The following is a 20,271-nucleotide window of genomic DNA, read 5'->3' as shown; positions in this document are numbered from 1 at the left end:
TCTTCCCCTTTATCCCCCTCCTCTTGCTCATCACTTTCCCACCCTTTTTCCATCCCTCAAACAACAACCCAACATTCCACCCAGAGAGCGAGTGATGAGGGAGGGGTGAAGGCAGGTGACCTTTACATCATTTACTTTTAACCACCCTCTCTCTCTCTCTCTCTCTCTCTCTCTCTCTCTCTCTCTCTCTCTCTCTCTCTCTCTCTCTGTTTATTTCATATTCCCCGACCACACACAAAAGCAGCACCTCACCTCTCAATAACGGTTTCCTTTATATAATATCAAATGTCATCGGTCACATACACGTATTTAGCAGATGTTCTTGCGGGTGTAGCGAAATGCTTGTGTTCCTAACTCCAACAGTGCAGTTAGTATCTCAGAATTCACAATTTAGCTTTTTTCCAGAGTACAATCCACATTAGTACTAGAAAGCTAATTTACCATCATGTGATTAAAGTATCATTTAGTTTTCCCCCAAAAAAATGTAAAGGTAGACTCAGCAATATGACGTAGAAGCGGGAATTAAACAGCACAGTGGGTCAATTTCCACAACACGTAAGAGTGTTTGAAGCAGGTTTATTGACAAAGTCATGAAGAATTGAAGAAACCCCCTTTGGGCTGTGATAAAAAAAAAAATGCCTCTTGGGTGTAAATGATAGCTTGAGGATTAAAACTCAAAACAGGTTCCCATTGCACCCTTCATTCCGTTCCTCGTGTTTCTAAATACCATTCTGTCAAGGAGGCCTTCTTTATACTGACACTAGATGTTCCAATGGGCTCAGGGGTCATGACTATTCAGGGCTCAGACCTGAGATGGTGCTAGTAACTGTTCCTGGGTTAAAGCCAGGGATAAAATGATCTGTTTTGATTGTGTTTGACTATGGGCATGGCCCCGGGCCAATGCCATTAACACAACCCAGGCTAAGACATTTACCAAGACAGACACGCTCGCAATTAACCTTTCAAATCTTCCCAGTTCACCCGCATAATCATAGCCATTATAGCAGGCTGTATCTTCGGGCATCATCAAGGAGACGGGAACACAATCACATCTGAAGCTTTAAAAACGATGGTGTTTTTTTTTTACTATGTATTTACTCTGTCAATGTTGACATTGGTGGGCTGTAAATAAGTTATTGCAATTTTCACTCTAAAACTATTTCAACAACAAGCCAAAGCATAACTTCTAGGCCCACGCAGTGTGTTTAAAACGTTTATTTGGAACAGCAAACAAAAATCACTTCTGCAACAGCGCTCCAAAAAATGACACTAGAAAACGGGTGTTCTGTGCACGGTTTGCATTTGCTACCTGTACCCCTGCAACTGCAGCTTTGATGCTAATAACACATGGGTTAAATCGGATCAAGCGTTAACCCGGCGACAGCCGACACCCGGCACAGATGATGTTCTGGTGTTGTCAGAGGTGTAATTGCGTTGGGAACTGTCAAATCGGCGAGCAGCTGCTCTTGTGTGATCATTGTCATGAAGCCACACCTGTCCCACTCGCGTTAGCAGTTCACGAGAAAATGGAGCCTGTTTCAGAAATAATGACGCTCAAACTGAAATTCATTCAAGGAAATAATGAAGTTTCTATCGTCCTAATCGAGGTGTAGGTCGAATCACATTCCAGTCTTCAAACTTGTAAACAATGCCGCGTGTCTCCGTGCAGCCAATGGCAATGCCCGCTTGAGGTATAATGCCGGGAGCCGCTTATGGATTTCACAGCACTAACACATTTCCACCTCTGACATCGCCAAAAATAACCGTTATGTCCGCTAAAGCGGATCTGATTGAATCGAGACCTAAATTTGCTCATAAACCACTTACAGGGCAACATTATTTTGGGCGCAAGTGTATCTTCTCTAAGAGGCAAACAGGAGATGGTGAGGTGGGACAGCTCAATCTCTTTGGTATTTGTGTCGCTCTTCTTAAGGTCTGAATTATGAAAGAAGCTTGTCAGACTGGGACCCTGTTCTGTCCTGTTCAGTCCTGATCTGTTGTGTTCCTTCTGGGAACCCTAACCCATTTCAAAATACAATCGCAGGTTGGAAAGCAAATGCCTAATGCTGAAAAGAAAAGAGTACTATGACTGTAGAAGCTACCATTTTTTTTTCTCAACAACTAGACATTTTTAGCGAACAAACATTTTTTTCCTGTTGCCTATACTGTAGCCTATTGTATATACAGTGCCTTAATTAAGAAACCTATGTACACCCCTTGACTTTTTCCAAATGTTGTTGTCTAACAGCCTGAATTTCAAATGGACATTGCCCCATATTGACACGGTACCCGCTATATATAGCCTCATTATTGATATTTTATTGTGTTACTTTTTATAATTTTTTACATTAGTTTATTATTTTCTTTTCTTAACTCTTTCTTGAACTGCATTGTTGGTAAAGGATCGGTGTCCCGATAACAGGACAACTTCCGGTGAAACTTGAGGGGCGCAATTCAAATACATAATCATAAATATTATGGATTTGAAACATTTAGGTACATATAAGTGTCCTATATTGGCAGAAATATTACATTCTTGTTAATCTAACTGCACTGTTAGATTTACAGTAGCTTTTACAGCAAAAAAAATGCCATGTGATTGTTTGAGGACGGTGCCCCACATCAAAATATTTTTCCACCGGCACAGGTTTCATACATTCACATATAAAGATTAAATATTCACTTTTGAAAATCTTCCTCTGATTTGTCATCCAAATGGTCCCAGCTTTAACATGTAGTGTCGTTTTGTTAGATAAAATCCTTCTTTATTTCCCAAAAAGTCTGTTAAGTTGGCGCCATCAATTTGAGTAATCTACTCGTTCAATTGCAGGGAAAGGAATCCTAAAATCTACCTCTAAACTTAGTTTCAACAAGTCAAAATACGTTTCTATTTACTCCTCAGATACCAGACTATGTAATCAAACTATAATATTTATTTCGGAAAGAAGTATGTTCAATAGGAAACTGATTTTAGTAGGTGGGTAATTTCTTCATGGCGAGCGCAAACACGGATTTCTAAGACTTGTCCTTCTACTAAAACTTGTATTTCTTATTCGTTTTTGAAGTTACAAGCCTAAAACCTTGAACATAGACTGCTGCTAATTTGCATTTCTCTTGCATTTCTAAGAGGATGGTCTCTCAAAAAAAATATTCTGGTTGTGAGTGTTTTATTAAGTGTTTTATTTCCAATGGTACCAATTATATGCATATCCTGGCTTCGGGGCCTGAGCTACAGGCAGTTTACTTTGGGCACGTCATCGAGGCAGGAAATTGAGAAAAAAGGTGCCTAGCCCTAAGAAGTTAACATGATTTTTTGAGGACTACCGTGCCTTCAGAAAGTATTCCTACTTATTCCACATGTTGTTGTGTTACAGCCTGAATTCACCCATTTTCACACAATACACCAGAATGATAAAGTTAAAACACGTTATTAGAAATGTTTGCAAATTATCACTTCATATTATTTTCTGAATGCTGTCAAATTGGTTGTTACTCATCGCTATACAACCATTTTCAGGACTTTCTGTAGATTTTCCGGTAGATTTTAAGTCAACACTGTAACTAGGCCACTCAGGAACATTCACTGTCTTCTTGATAGTGTAGATTTGGCCTTGTGTTTTAGGTTAGTATCCTGCTGAAAGGTGAATTAATTTCCCAGTGTCTGGTGGAAAGCAGACTGAACCAGCTTTTCCTCTAAGATTTTGCCTGTGTTTAGCTCTATTCTGTTTATTTTTTATCCTGAAAAACTCCCCAGTCCTCAGCAATTACAAGCATACAGTACCTATAACATGATGCTGCCACCACCATGCTTGAAAATACGGAGAGTGGTACTCAGTAATGTGTTTTATTGTATTTCCTAATATTGTACAATCAGTGCTTTCCGTCTTTTCATTGGCATGGGCTATTGGTTGCATTCACGACAAGGTCATTTTAATCTCAGTTTGTCAATGTCGGAGTAGTCATTCATTTCAGTCAATTATGTGGTATTAAAACAAGATTCCAGTCATGTAGGCTAAATTACATACAATAGCATGAAATGTGTTCATGAAAGGCAACAACAATTCCGGACAGTGCAAATCCCATAAACTCCTCTGCTGAACTATATTCCACTGGGCACACATTTGTTGAATCAATGTTGTTTCTTCGTCATTTGTCAACCGACTGTGACCTGAAATCTATAAACACCAGTACTGTTTTCCTCTCATTTCAACCAGCTTTGTAAACATTAAAACATTCAACTCAAACATTCAACAACTTAACCTGGCTAACAGGTTGTTACATCAATCTTATTTCAACATAATCATCAGAACTATGTATATGTTGAAATTGTGTTGAAAATTCCACGTAGAAATGATCAAATTCCTTTTCATTCAATGTAATTGTATGTTGGGTGGTGTAAAAAGTACATTATTTTCTTTAGAAATGTAGTAAAGTAAAAGTTAACAAATATAACTAAAGTATGGATACCCCAAAAAAAACAACTTAAGTAAAAATACTTTAAAGTACTACTTAAGTACTTTACACCACTGATGTCAATGGGATAATGAAACAAATACCAAAATATTGTTTTTGGGTGGAATTTGACTTTAAGAATGAAAAAAAATTCAGGAGCGAGGACCAGGCTTCAATGCAACCCTTAACTAGTTGCCTTGAACGCATCTCCCTAGCAACTCAACAAGCACCAGCTGCTAACCATTACCAATCAGCCTCCTACTGTTTGCAACCCTTAACTAGTTGCCTTGAACGTAACTCTTCAAACAATCTCCAGCTGCTAACTGCTAATCAGCCTCCACACCTGTTCTCACTCTTCTTATTAATCACCACTTCCACCCTATTTAAAACCGACCAGTCATTCTTCCCCCCCCCCCCCCCCCCCCAAAAAAAAGTAATTTCCTTTCACTTAGGTTCCTTCAAGGATCTTATGGGGGTTGCTGTCACCACAGCAGCCTGACTGCCTTTGCCTGACAGTGATTTCTACCTGTAACTCCAAGCCAAACCCAACAGCAGAGGTATCAAACTCATTCCCTGGAGGGCTGAGTGTATATGCTGATTCTTTTTTTTTATTTTATTTTTTATTTCCTTTCAATTTGTGTCCAATTAAGAACTAGACACCCAGGTGAGGGGAGTTCCTAACTAATCAGGGACCTTAATTGATCAATCAAGTACAACAGACGAGCGAAAACCGGTAGACACTCGGCCCTCCGTGGAATGAGTTTGACACATGCGCCCTATAAGAGTCAACGTCCCTGGATCCTTCATCTGCAGCCCTTAGCTTCATCTGGTCCATTCTCGCATCCTTCAATTTCCTCAAATATGCTAAACCCATTTCAATTTCTGGTCCTTACACTTGTGAATACACTGTAAGCTGATACATTTATACAATGTAGGGTTGCAAAATTCTGTGAACTTTCAATAAATTCCATGGTTTTCCATAAATCCTTGTTGGAGGATTCTGGAATAGCTCCTTTTTCCCTTCTGATTCCCGGAATCCTCCAACCAGGATATCTGGCAAAAACAAGAATTTATTGAAAGTTGCTGGAATTTTACAACCCTAATGCAATCCATTTCAAGTTTTAGTCAAATACTGTTTGGAAAACCTGAATTACTATCCATTCCTTCTAAAGAAGCACTTCAAAAAGAATAGTTTTGAAACGTGTATCAGTATTTTGCTGTTAGATTAAATAGTGAGCCTATCGTTATCTGATGTATTGGTGTCTAAACAAAATGTTCACATGGTATTTCACGGAAAACTACGATTTTTTCATGAATGACTCCAGGGTGAAAGATGTGTGAAACACCAATTCACAATCAAAGGTTCAGAACACAAGATGGGGAACATTACAAGTGTTATCAGTTTTGAGTTGTGTACTTGGCGTTTTGAAAATATAGCACTTACATTAGCCCAATAGAAAGATGCCAAATTCATAGTATTAATAATAAACGTTCACCTTTTGAGTATCTTAATCTTGTTGAGCAAACTCCCAATCCTATTGCAATTTCTTGCCTTAGGGCTCGCGCACGTCGCACCAAATGTGGATCTAGCATTTGTCTGCCTTTATGTTCAGCGGGCTGGGTTTTAGGGACCACCACATTGTAGACGTCTGCTGGAATTCTTTTGCGCGATTCTACATGTAAAATCAGTGCTCACTCGGTTCGCAAATTACATTCAGAGGTGTGTACTCTCAGCCAGAAAACGCTGTTGATGTGTCTGAGCCCTTACAATTGTACATTGATGAAGAAAAAAAATAACTGACTGTGTGTCACAGGAGGCTGCAGAGGGGAGGACGGCTCATAATAATGGCCGGAACGGCGCCAATGGAATGTGTCAAACACCTGTAAACCATGTCTTTGCTGTATTTGATACCGTTCCTGCATATTCCACTCCGGCCATTACCACGAGCCTCCCCAATTAAGATGCCACCAACCTCCTGTGTGTGCATGTGAGGCAGGAAGGGATGGAGGGATAGTCTACAGAGACATTTAATTGCAGACTTGTTCATATAATATTAGCATATAATTTTATGCAGGTTTGGATTTGTGTCTGAGTGCATAAGAGAGAACCATATGTGTTGCATTGTGCACTTATGGAAGGAGGTTAGCCACATGTTTTAGGAGGGGAAATAATATAGAAATTCATGCAGGGTGTGTGATTGACATCTCTGGAGGGAGAGCGAAAGGGAGATGGAGAAGGGAGGGTAGTGTGGGGACACCACACAATCTCTCTTTTCAATCACTTTTCTATATGCTCTGAGGGGAAAGTGTTCTCACTCTCTTAAGTCTATATGAGCATCTGTGGCACAGGCACTGGCTGGGTTCAGAGAGAGAGAGAGCGAGAGAGGGGACATGCTCACAGCACAGGGAAGGAGGGAAGAGAAGAGAGACAGTCACAGAAGTGAAGAGACGTGACAGAGAGGAGAGACGCGTACTGCCTCTCAGGAAAAGCAAGGCACAGTACAAGTAGGCTTCTCTCTTATCTTACACACTCCGTGCACACTACTACACACTGCACAGCTATGCATACAAACACACAAAATGCACATAATTACAGTTTAAATTAATGTTGCTTGTTTTATTGTGGAATACAGAAAATATGAACATTTGAAAAATATATTGTGAAATTTGAAATTCTATTATTCCCCCCCAAAAAAATATATATACTAAAACTATGTATCGCTAGTTTGATGGATGATTTCATAAAATTGTTAATGGTTCAAATGGTATCCGATATTAGAATGTGTAATCACGTGTTATTTGTTCAATCACAAATGGACTATTATCCTGATATTCGTGTTAGTTTTGCATTAGCCAGTCTTTTTCTTGTGTTTTTTTTGTTGTTGTTGTCTGCCTGATCCTTCAGTGTACTAGATCAGATAGTGTGCCATAACGACTTTGAATCTGTTGCCCTGCTATCATGACGGACCAATGTGTTTCAGGAGCATTTTGATGGTTATCTCTGTTGCCGTACTGTTTTTAAGCTCACTTCAAAGTAAATAGCGAGGCTGGTCCTGGTCACAGTAGAAATGCCATCCAATACTAGATTGCAATACCACTCCGAGTTTCGGACTGACTTTCATCTCGATGTCTCTCTCTGCTTGGACAAGATCCTACGCAGCCTGTGAAGACCTGACGACCCAAATCAAATGCACTGTAGGCTCTCGACATTGTGCCATGGAGACGCCGTTCACAAATGCATTTCATTACGTACAGTTGTTTGTCATGTCACCGCGCAATAACTTGGGCAACATGTTCAATCCCTCCTTCTTCCTCACCACCTGTTGCTTTACCATATTCAGAGTGAACCTTCATCTATTTTTCTCTGTATGTCCGTCTACCCATCTCTGTATGTCCGTCTACCCATCTCTGTATTTCTTGGCTGAAGCATATTTGATAATGGGAGATCACAATCCAATTCCTCAAAGTAGGCTGTGATGATGAGGCCACTAATAATCTCATTTTCCTAATCGAATAAATAATGATAGTCGCCCACATGAACTAGAGAAAAAAACAAAAAAAAACATTTTAATTGATAAAGCGATCTGATTAATCGCACACACACAACATGCGTCAGTGCAGGCGTGAAACGGTTGGGTTCTGGATGAGATGTCGAGCTCCCCTGTTTTGCAGTCAGAGGGGTTTTCAGCTCTCATCAAGGCTCAGAAATGAGACTGGAAGAGCTCCATCAGGTGCATGGCAACAGCATTACAGGGGATGCATATCTGAGGTGCCGGCGCTTAGACCAAGTGAGTAAAGTGAGTGTAGCCAGTAAGGTGGGTGGCCACGGTATTAAAGAGACTGGACAGGAGAGACATGACATTTGCACAGACGCCCTCATGACATTCTAGTTAGTACATACATAGAGAAAGAGAGAGGCCCAACTCGGCGGCGGTGATGTTTTCTCATTGTTTCGCCCACCAAGCATTGAGTTTTTGTTCTGAGGTCAATGAGATCGTGTCGAATTTGGTGAGCAGAAAAATTAATGGCTTTTTTGCTATGTAAGGTTTATTCGATTGAATAGAAGTTTCGTAATGCTTAAGCTGTTACAAGTGTGCTGATATAATTAGGACACGTGACATCCCGGCATCTTTGAGAAGAAACACTTTTTAGCCGAGTGGTCTCGAGATGGCTATGCATTTTCGCGGCGTGAGACTAGTAGCATAGCATCTCTCCAATGAATACAAGCGTTTGACGTCAACAACCCTCATTGAATATTCAAAGAAGGATTACAATAATGAGATGTACCCACCAATCAAAGGAAGGATAGGCAGGAGCTAGACAGCCCGCCGTGCCACTTTGTGGACAACGAGAGACACGTATCTTGTCAGTACATCTATAATCTTTATTAAGTTAGCAGCCAAGGGAGACGGGGCTGCTGAGGGTCAAGGTTATGAACTTAGATATTGGTTCAACTATATTCTTTGCTCTATCATGCTGTAAATGATGGTGCTTCCTCCAGTGTTTCCTAACTGCCACAATGGAGTGACTCCCTATCTTGTGCTGTAGGGGAGCAGTGTACTGAGATGGATCCCATCCTGGAGGAGGTCCTGAGTGGGGCCAACACTACTGGAGGCCCCTCCCTGAACCACAGCAACAACCCCCTGGACGTGTTCTCTGGCATGCAGCTGCTGCTGCGCTTCAAGCCCCTCTTCCTGCCCCTCTACTGCCTTCTGGTGGCCGTGGCCGGCATAGGCAACTCCATCCTGCTGGCCTGTATCCTGGCCGACAAGAAGCTCCACAATGCCACCAACTTCTTCATCGGTAACCTGGCGGCCGGCGACCTGCTGATGTGTCTGACCTGTGTCCCTCTGACGGCCTCGTACGCCTTCGACAGCCGCGGCTGGGCCTTCGGACGCCCTCTCTGCCACCTGGTGCCGCTGTTGCAGGCCGCCACCGTCTTCGCCTCGGTGCTGTCCCTCACGGCCATCGCCGTGGACCGCTACGTGGTGGTGGCCCACCCAGTGAGGAGGAGGATCTCTGTCGGGGGCTGTGGCGCGGTGGCTCTGGGGGTGTGGGGGTTGTCTCTGGCCCTGGCTGCCCCTCCCTCCCTCCACACGCGCTACCTGGACTTGAGGCCCCGTGGGGTGGAGCTGGTGGTGTGTGAGGAGTTCTGGCCGAGCTCTGGCCAGCTCAGGCTGCTCTACTCCTGCTGTATCCTGGTAGCCTCCTACATGATCCCTCTGCTGTCAGTCAGCGTGTCCTACTGTGCCATCACAGTGCACCTGAGACGCCACACGCTGCCCGGAGAGCCCTCACACTGCCAGCAGCGCTGGAGTCAGAGGAGGAGGAAAACCTTCTCTCTCCTGGTGGCCTCTGTGCTTGCCTTTGCCCTCTGCTGGCTGCCCCTGCAGGTGAGAACACACGGTTGTGCGTGCACACACACAGGCACAGTTACAATGCACTCACAATGTTAGCCCACTTGCACTTTCCTGATAGCCCATTAACTTTCCTGACATATTTATATTATTAAGCAGATTTCTTTGAGAAAATATGACGAAAGAGCATTTTAGGGGCAGTTACATCACCTAGGCTGTGCATAATCCCAATGTAATCTCAATGTAATCCTAATGTAATCCTAATGCATGTGACCCACTGACTGTGTGCATTCCTCCTCCCTCCCTACAGGTGCTGAACCTGCTGCTGGACCTGGACCCAGACTACCACATTGTGGACAAGCGCTATGTCAACGTGCTGCAGGTGTGCTGCCACCTGGTGGCCATGAGCTCAGCCTGCTACAACCCCTTCATCTACGCCTCTCTGCACAGTAAGGTCTGGCTGCACCTCAAGGGCTACCTGTGCCCTTACTGCCGCCAGGAGCCCCCAGGGGGCCAGCTCCTCTCCCGCTCCACCTCCCGGAACCCGGCCACCTGCCTCAGCCTGCTCTCTGAGGTCTCCGCCCCCGCCAAGGAGACCCCGGGAGTCGTCGGTCCTGACTCCGACCCCACCAATGACAGCACCCTCTGAAAACATCAGGAACCACGGTATGGTTTATAGGTAGGGGTCAAAGGTCATATACCACAGCAGCAGCCATTACATATATCTCATATACGCGTTAGAGATGACAACGGGTGTCCAGCCAGACACCCGCTGTAGGAGCAGGGGGAGAATGAGGAGAGACAGTGTGACAGGGGTTTTAGACTGCTCTGGAGACTGTCACCCCTCTGGATAGTTCGTTCTGTTTGCCTTGGGTGTCACTACATAAGCCCTGCTGCCAAAGACGATGAGCAGGTCTCCCAGCTAGTGCGAGGCAGAGAGTGTAAACACTGTCACGACCATGGGCTGGGATGCAGGTCTGGCAGCGGCAGCGGGGGAGATGACCCTTCTGTGAACTCCTCACTCTCCAAATGGATTACAAACTCAACGGAGGAGGACGGCAGGGCAAAAACAGTCTGCAAAGACAGCTCGCTCTTTTCGGTTGTTCCCTCATTCTACTATGCTTTTGAAATCTTTCATACTTTCTCTCCCTCTTTTTAATCTCTCTTTTCCGATTTATTTCAATGTATGTCGCTATAGTTTTATATTGATTCCTCTCTCTTTTTCTCTGCCCCCCCTTTCACTATCTGCCCCCCCCCCCCCTTCTCTTTCTTTTCGCCTGGGCGATATGGGACTGATTCCCCAGCCCAGTGCTAGTTTCTGTAGGTGTGTTGGAGTATCTTTGAATAGGTGTTGATCCCTGCAGTTGTCCTCTGCAGTCTCAAACCCAATCAGCTCCCTGGAACGCAATTAACCCAAAGTGAAGTGCTATCTGTTCAGTTACCAACAGTGACAATATGGCTGCCATATTAACTGACAGGACAGGAACAGCACCCAGTCTGCCAAATGTACCTCACAATTGGATTAGTTCCTTATCTGTTGCTGGTTAGCGCAGCTAGAACACAAGGGACTTTTTTTAGTCTTTGTTTTGCCACTTTCTGAACCCAGAGATACTGGCTTTGAGCCTAATCAAATGGATTCATTCCCAGAGGCCCTCTCAGGTGGTGTCTGTGACTTGGGTGTTATGCTCTGTGAAAAAGGTTAGAATGTTTTCAAAGTGAATTTCTCCTCCAAAAAAATGATGTTGCACAACGTTCTGATTTCCCAGTGTGTCGTGATACACTGGGTTTCCGAGGAGGTGTGTGTTTCTAACGGGGTTGGGCAGCGGTGTCCATGCCTGTCTTAGGGTGGTGGTTGAGACCCTAGTTTCATTCTGACAGTTCATTGGAGGTGTTAGGATGGCTTAGTTAGCCGGGGTTATTGTAGCTACCGTTCACAAGGCCCCCTGAGCACGCTGTCACTGACTCACTCTAGCAAACCACCCATAGCGTCATTCCAACAAGAACACTGGGCCGGAACGACTTTAATTGTGATAGTTATGGATGTTTGTGTTCAACCCGATTTAATCCAAACTGAATGCTGCTGTTACGTGTGAGCAAAATGTGTTTTTTCCTCAATCTGCTAAATATAATAGAAAAGTCTCAGGGGTTTTGAATGAAACTCCTTTAAACAAACGGTTCATGTAGGTTGTGAGTCACACATACACACATTTGAAACAATTCCTCCTGCCAATGCGCATGCCCGCAGTTTCACACATCCCAGTCGCACGCACACGGTTTCTGTTCCTTCTCTGAAGAGGCACCTGTTCTACCCTACCTCTTTGTTGGCATCAGCTTGGTTTCCTGTATGCTGTTCAGGGGCCCCATGCCCATAGGGGGGCACAGGGGCACGTACCCCATTAGACTTTTCCTGTTGCTTTATTTTTCCGATGTTGCATGAATTACTGAACTTTAATTTTTTAAGCCCACATTTTAATCATAATCATTTATAATAATAAAATCTGATCTGACAGCTGTATTTTGCAGTGGGGGGCACAATGACTGGACCAGGCAAAGTGTACCCCCTTATTCTGTGGAGATGAATAAAAAAAAATGAATTAGGCAAGTCAGTTAAGAACAAATTCTTGTTTACAGTGACGGCCTACCCCCGGCCAAACCCTGGACGACGCTGGGCCAATTGTGTGCTCCCCTATGGGACTCCCAATCACGGCCGGTTGGGATACAGCCTGGAATTTAACCAGAGTGTCTGTAGTGACGCCTCAAGCACTGAGAGGCAGTGCCTTAGACTGCTGCACCACTCGGGAGCCCCTGGCAAATGGTTCCTTCCCAGGTGCATCACATAGTATAGATAGGCAGGACGCTAGATACTGTACTCTAGTGCAGCGGTATTCAATTCTTACCCTATGAGGTCCGGAGCCTACTGTTTTTTTGTTCGACCTGATAAGTAACCCACCTGGTGTCTCAGGTCTAAATCAGTCCCCGATTAGAGGGGAACAATGAAAACAAGAAGTAGAGCTGGCTTCGAGGTCCAGATTTGAGGGCTACAGTGTGTGCAGACAGTGTCGTCAGTGGAGGAGGAGAGAGAGTGTCGTGACACACACAGCAGTTGATTTGGTTGTAATGGCCAGTGATGGTTAGGACTCGCGGGGGGGTATGCTTGTAAATGAATTCGATCAAGCCATGTAGCCTATTGTTCCTTCTTGATGAATAAATAAAGCAAAAATGTTTTGTTGTTTCTCTGTAATACTAGCCACCTAGCAATTGTATGAAGTTGGTTTTAGCTAGCCAGCTAGATATGTTCCCAATCTCCAAACCTCTACCCAGCTATTTCAGGCTATCAATCAAGTTGGAGTAGCTTTTCTAACTGTCTTAGCTCACATCCATTTCTATATTTTACCCAGATTTTAGCAGAGATGCAGAAAATAATATTTAGTTTCTTAAAAAAAACAACTAAAAAAACATGCTTAGATATGCAGAATAATACGTTGTTTAAATGTAATCTGTCACCTTATGATAACATGTTATTTGTGTATTAATTATGATGCCCTGATATATGCCTGTATTGATCATGTGTGTTATCATTCCATGTACTGTGTTTGGTCATTTGGATGTAATATCCTAGGCGGCATGTTAGTGCAGTATATTGAGATGTGTGATTTACAACAGTCAGATTGACACCCTCATTAAAATTACAAATGAACAAATGAAGAGGTATGCTTAGATAACCTACGCAGAGAAATATACATTTTTTTTTTTACATAAAATTAGGCATAATGATTATGGATTCATTGTAGGAAAAAGCTGTGTCAAGTGTTTGAAACATGCTAAATCCCCCCCCCCCCCCCCTCCCGCCCCATCCTCCGAGAATAATTGGTGCATGACGCACGCCCCTGATCCTGTTCGTTTGCAAATTAAAAAGCCTGTGTCATCAGTCTTGTGAAAAAAAAATGACTCAATTCTCTTTTCGCCTATTTCACACGTCACATTTTCACACAGAAACAAACAAAGACAAACACTTAAATACACACATGCACATCCACCAATAGCGAAATGATGTAGCTATTTAAACCAGTACCAGTGACAAGTGCCACAGGAAGTGGCTCTAAACAAAGGGCAGAGCAGTTAGACGGACCAGTAATGTCCGATAGATAAATGTGTGTGCATGCTAATTGGTTTCATTTATCCTATCTGGCAGCCATGACAGTAATGGGATTAGAAAGCCTGGATATAGGCTGTCTTCCTCAATCCCAGCAGGGCTCAACACACAACAGCAGCAGTTTCAGCCCATGGCCTTATAAGTATATAGTCTATGGATGAACCCTAGAGACCGTTCTCACTTTATCTCCTCTCTCGAGCTGGTGTTGGCTCCCTAGACAAGTCCCTTCTCCGTGTGTGTGTGTGTGTGTGTGTGTGTGTGTGTGTGTGTGTGTGTGTGTGTGTGTGTGTGTGTGTGTGTGTGTGTGTGTGTGTGTGTGTGAGTCATATTACCTATATAACATTGACATGCATTGCAATTAGGGCTGTCAAACAATAAAAAAACTATGTAATCAAGTTAACTGCAGGATTAATCGCAAATTCCAAATGTTCTCAAACTGAGGTGTAATTTCAATATTTTTTTTATACAAATAGCATTAGATGAAAATTAGGCTAGTGGCCAATTCTCAAAAAGGGCTTTAGGTTTTTTGAGATACCACTAACCGAGGTAGAACAAAACACAAACATGTTTTTTTCACATCTCTAATGTCTAACATCGATCAAATGGATGGTGGTGAAAAAATATTTTACTGTAAAAGTGGTTAAATTAATAAATATTGTGACACACCACCTAAACTCAAACAGTGCAGAATAATCCCTAGTTGGAAGGAGGGGTTGTGGGCCACATCAACTCATGTGACCCAATTATACAAGCGCTGATATTGCTCAAATTTGAAACACAAGCTGTCGGTTGTCTGCCCTACACACACACATAAACCTGTAAACAAAGAGATACAACAGGCTAAAATATCAACTATGAATATGTATAATGAATGTAAGCTTTCCTTTCTAGTCGCTGAGCGATAGACTACTTTCCAAGTCAAATTTGTTCAGTGCTGTATGGTCCTGCCTCAAAAATACATGCAGTTACACTTTTTTTTATGTTGTGGCTGTTGTAATCTAATCGGCTCTATGGGAAACAAGTGAGCTGAGACGGTGAGTGAAAACAGTCGTGTCTTTTCAGTCAAATGGTTCCTCTCGATTTTATACGGAGCAAAAATATAAAACGCAACATTGCAAAAATGTCTACATTTTCCAGAGTTACAGTTCTATGGATTTCACATGACTGGGAATACAGATATACCTCTGTTGGTCACAGATACCTTTAAGAAAAGGGTAGGGGCATGGATCAAAAAAACAGTCAGTATCTGTTGTGGACACTTTTTTGCCTCATGCAGCGCGACACATCTCCTTCGCATAGAGAGTTGATCAGGCTGTTGAGATTGGCCTGTGGAATGTTGTCCCACTCCTCTTCAATGGCTGTGCGAACTTTCTGGACATTGGTGCAGAAACTGGAACAGAGCATCCCAAACGTGCTCAATTGGTGAAACGGCTGGTGAGTACGCAGGCATGGAAGAACTGGGACATTTTCAGCTTTCAGGAATTGCGTACCGATCCTTGCGATTAATCATGCCGAAACATGAGGTGATGGCGGCGGATGAAGGGCACGACAATGGGCCTCAGGATCTCGTCACGGTATCTCTGTGAATTCAAATTACCATCAATAAAATGCACTTATGTTCGTTGGCCGTAGCTTATGCCTGCCCATACCATAGCCCCATTGCCACCGTGGGGCACTCTGTTCACATCGTTGACATCAGCAAACCGCTGACCCACACAACACCATATATGGTATGCGGTTTTGAGGCCGGTTGGATGTCCTGCGAAGTTCTCTAAAACAACACTTACGGTAGAGAAATGAACATTACATTCTCTGGCAACAGCTCTGGTTGACATTCCTGCAGTCAGCATGCTGCAATTGCACGCTCCCTCAAAACTTGCAATAGCAGAAATGCTCACTAACAGAGATGGAAACAAATTTGTGCACAAAATTTGAGAGAAATACACTTCTTGTGTGTATGTCACATTTCTGGGATCTTTTATTTCAGCTCATGAAACATGGGACCAACACATTACATGTTGCCTTTTTATTTTTGGTCAGTATACACTATATATACAAAAGTATGTGGACACCCCTTCAAATTAGTGGATTCAACTATTTCAGCCATACCTGTTGCAGAGATCCCAATGCTCAATGTCAAGTGTCGGCTGAAGTGGTGTAAAGCTCGCGCCATTGGACTCTGGAGCAGTGGGAACGCGCTGTCTGGAGTGATGAATCACGCTTCACCTTCTGGCAGTTCAACGTATGAATCTGGGTTTGGCAGATGACAAGAGAACGCTACCTGCCCCAATGCATAGAGCCAACTGTAACGTTTGGTTGGCCATGTTTTTCATGGTTTGGGCTAGGCCCCTTAGTTCCAGTGAAGGGTTAACCCGAACCCTGACCCCCAATGGCAATGCCATTCTTATTCTCCAAGAACTGTCCTTGATAGGCCCACTCCACCATCAGTCCCCCTCTGGCAGTTAGTAAAGACAGAAATGTTGTGTAACTAGACTGCCACACGTCAGGAGGCCATTCAACAGCCAAAATGCCATCTGGGAAGTGCTGGCGTGCATTGCCCTCTCATGTACTTATTTTACTACCATCCATGGCTGGCCAGCCCATTGTGGCACCTGACCTGGACTTGCATGTGAAGAATGATCTCTCATGCTCTGGTGACTCATGCATTGGTCTGGGAAACTGTTCGTCCCTATAAAGGACATAATACCATCTAGGCAAACAAGAGGCCCCTTAAGATGGTCAAGCAAACGAACACGCTGTATGTGATCGTGTATGGTGGCTGGGGATTGACCGTGTCACAGTGGTCTTGGTGCACCATGCGTGATTCTGTTCCACCACCTCTGCCACCCCTGTACCTCCCATGAAAAGCTCAAAGATTTTCTTCAAATGTATACAGTATGTGTGTGGAGATGTGCTTACGTCCCTCATAACCAATGCGTCATAGTCATAGTCTATGACCTACACTCTAAGTAGCCTCTCGGTAACCTGAAGTCAGTCACCCTCACAGGTACTGTCACTCTCCTCATCTCCTGCTGGGCCTGCCCCAGACCGTAATTACAGCCGACTACCCAATGTAAATATCAGCCAAATAATCATCCGACCCGACATCCAATTGAATATAGGAATATGTAGGACGTGACCTGCAGGACCACATTCAACATTAACATGTAAATAAACTACAACCGCAGGTCAATTAGGTGTTGGAAATATCTGCGGGCAGGTCTGTTTGCGACAGCCCTTTCACAGACAACCAGACAACGAACCATTCCACTACTGCAGCATCCCCAGCGTCAGTCAGGCGGATGGGTCTCATTGGCATGCAAGCTGCGTCCGCCGAGTGCCTGCACCCAACTTTTGTAGAAACGAAAACTGATCACCACACACAGCCCCCGAGTGCCCTGCCAGTCATACAGGAAGGATACGGCCTTTGTCTCTGTATCTTTCCCAGAATGACCAGTTAGCTGTGCAACTGGGGGGGGGGGGGGGGGGGTGTTAGAGCTGTACATATGCGCTGCTAGAGTGGCTGACTGTTGTGGTTGCAGGTTGCTTTCCTGTACATTGGTTACACTGCTTCGTGCTTGTGTCGTGAGAATTGATGAACACATCAAAAAGCTAGTTGGCTTCAGCTATTCACAATGTCGGGCACGGCAGTGGCACTCATAGTCCTAGTTATACCAAAAGTCCTTCCTTTAAAGACAGAATACCGCAATGCAAAAATAAACCAGGGCAATTTATATGCAGGCGGACGTGTTTGAGTGTAATTACGTTGACCGTACTGGATTCAGAGTAAAATGTATTTTCACCAAAACAGTCTCTATGGGCATGAATGTTGTACACATTTCTGGAAAAAAATGCCTCTCATCAGCAAAATGTATATTGACACATGATACCCCTCCTCTCCCCTGTAACTATTCCCCAGGTCGTTGCTGTAAATGAGAACGTGTTCTCAGTCAACTTACGTGGTAAAATAACAGATAAATAAAAAAGTAATAAATTGACCATCAAATGGTATTATGGCAGCCATATTGGACATTGGAGAAAAACAAGCTCTACCTTTTGGGTCTTCATGGGGCATGACAGTTGAACTAATCTCAGAGGCATTTCTAAGTTATATTCTTCAAGAATCAAGGGTATATATAACATGAATTTATAAGTCCACAAATGCATGTACAGTAGCAACTACAGATTGCCTTTTTAAGTCTGTGTGTCCATTGGGCCTATGGGTTTTAGTTTTTTTTTTTAAATCAGCACGTGGTCTTCTTAAATTAAACTTGTTTTTGACAGTATGGAACACAATACCACAGAGGATTAAAGAAGGTAGGGACTCCCTCAAACTTTTATTCCATAGGCTGGGATCTGCACTATGCAGCTGTTATAAGAGCGCATTTTTCACTGGCCCTCTACAGGTCGCAAAAAACAATGATTGGTAGGCTGCCCAAACTCGGTCATGGGACCCCCCCCCCCCCCCCCCCCCAAAGGCATGCTACCATGCCTTTGACTTTAATTGTCAATCCTGTTATTAATTGTCAAACCTGTTAGAATTGTCAATCCTGTTATTAATTGTCAATCCTGTTATAAAGTGTATCTTCAGCGATACGGATTGAAATAGAGCCCTTGAAGCAGAAATCTGTGGAAGGGGAAAGAGTGCCACTGTTCACCCCAGCGCCTTTGTTATTGTGTTGTTGATGAAATGAAAAGGGGGCATCCGGCATCAGGGTAAGAATTAGGCCGTTTTAATCGCGCTTTGATGTCCACGGGACCAAAGAGTGTGCGATGTTCGAGGTTAAACCTCTTTGTTGTTGTTGTAATATTGAACACGGCGATGGCAGTTTCACCAACTACAGATCTCGCTTTCAGTTTACCCCGACTGCATACTCCAACCTTGTCAATGTGGGAAACGCTGCAAGTGTTCACCATAACACACAGCACTCTGTGTGATCAGTAATAATGGCACATTGATTGGGACTCCAACTGTGAGAGTGGCGTGGCAGGGAATCTGTCAGTTGTCTCTGGCGCGTTCATTGTAGCTGCTCCATGTCACATTTGGCAGTAATGGAAGACGTGGCATTGAGATACAATAGACAAGCTTTTAACTTGGATCTGAAGTACTTGTCTTTTGTGATTTCTGTGTTCTATTGTCTACTCCTCTAGAAGCTTAGTGCTTAGTTGTATCTCGCAGGATTGCTGTCGGGGTACACTATACTCATGTTTAGGGAGCTTGTCATGGATAGTACCAACACACACTCTCTAAGACCATGGTGTCCTTCAGGCACGGGGAGAGCGAAGCTTTTCCACGTTGGTCATTGAAAGCAAATGTCTTGGTGTGCTCTCTTCTTGTAGCATAGCAATACGGTTTCAGTGTTTTTCCTAGGGTTGCAAAAATTCTGGATTTCCTGCTTATTTTCACCCGATTCCCGATTGCAACCATAGTTTTTACACAGATCTGTGTGGAGTGAATGGGACAGCGTGTAGCCTTCCGAGAGCGCTGCAGAGATCCTCCGACGAACATGATCGACGGTGTGTATACACGTGTGTGTGCAAGCCATAGTTGACATGAAGAGACTTGGACAAGGGTCTTGGAAGTGTCTCCAAGCATACACAGTCACACAAAACATGCATATCAAGGAGAGTATCGTAACTGTTTGTTCCACAGAGTGCCAATCCTTTGCTATTGTTTACAAACTGCTCATTGGTCAAGTGTTTTCTATACATTCAGCCATTTTATGTAGCATGATCATATACAAGCGTCAACTGGATTAATCTCTCGTGGACAGATGAAACGGCACAAATCTGTCTGGGCTCATGTAGAATTATGTGATTCCTGGTTTTCGTCATTGATTTTCTATAACGGTGCAGTGATTTTCAAGCCCATGTGCGGATGATAAATGGTTTCCGCTAGAGTCCATACATAAAGTCAAAATGGTCTATATCATAAAACAATCATGAAAATAAACATTTTCTTTTTTTGGCCATGATGAACACTGGTGGAATTAGCAGAAGGGAGGGGTTTGGCCTAAAGTTTCCGTTTTTCCAGGGAGGAGACTTCACTTCCTTCTTTTGCAAAAAGGTCATCACAACTGTTAATGGCATTCCCCCAGAAGTAGAAGAGGACATGACAAACTCTGCAAGATAGTTTTACGTCTGTGTAACCGAGATAAGGTCTGCATCAATGGGGTGAAGTCACATACGCATTTATTTGCATAATTTTGCATGTCACGTGTTCAAAACTCCATTCATCTCGGCCATTTGTGCCTGGGTGCTAGAGAGCTGCATTCATTGACTAAAACATAACATGATATTGCTACAGTT

General features: G+C 43.6%; 1 protein-coding gene across 1 annotated transcript; it reads left to right on the top strand.

Annotated features, from left to right (window-relative positions):
- Positions 1-6,588: 6,588 nt before the first annotated feature.
- Positions 6,589-13,721, top strand: LOC110507441 (prolactin-releasing peptide receptor-like). The gene is made up of 3 exons (XM_021587434.2): positions 6,589-6,957; positions 9,001-9,845; positions 10,120-13,721. Exons 2-3 carry the CDS (start codon positions 9,018-9,020, stop codon positions 10,456-10,458), a joined length of 1,167 nt encoding a protein of 388 aa, XP_021443109.1. The 5' UTR covers positions 6,589-6,957; positions 9,001-9,017; the 3' UTR covers positions 10,459-13,721.
- The last annotated feature ends 6,550 nt before the right edge of the window (positions 13,722-20,271 follow it).

This window comes from Oncorhynchus mykiss, chromosome 27, assembly GCF_013265735.2.
Source record: "Oncorhynchus mykiss isolate Arlee chromosome 27, USDA_OmykA_1.1, whole genome shotgun sequence".
In the NCBI taxonomy this organism is placed as follows: domain Eukaryota; kingdom Metazoa; phylum Chordata; class Actinopteri; order Salmoniformes; family Salmonidae; genus Oncorhynchus; species Oncorhynchus mykiss.
Note: the sequence above shows the minus strand (reverse complement) of the source record. Positions and strands in the feature narration are given on the sequence as shown.

What these genes read in the sequence shown, in the direction of transcription:
- LOC110507441 (XM_021587434.2), top strand. Translation starts at nt 9,018, where the DNA reads ATGGATCCCATCCTGGAGGAGGTCCTGAGTGGGGCCAACACTACTGGA. An exon ending in TCTGCTGGCTGCCCCTGCAG is followed by an intron (nt 9,846 to 10,119) that starts GTGAGAACACAC and finishes CCCTCCCTACAG; the next exon opens with GTGCTGAACCTGCTGCTGGA.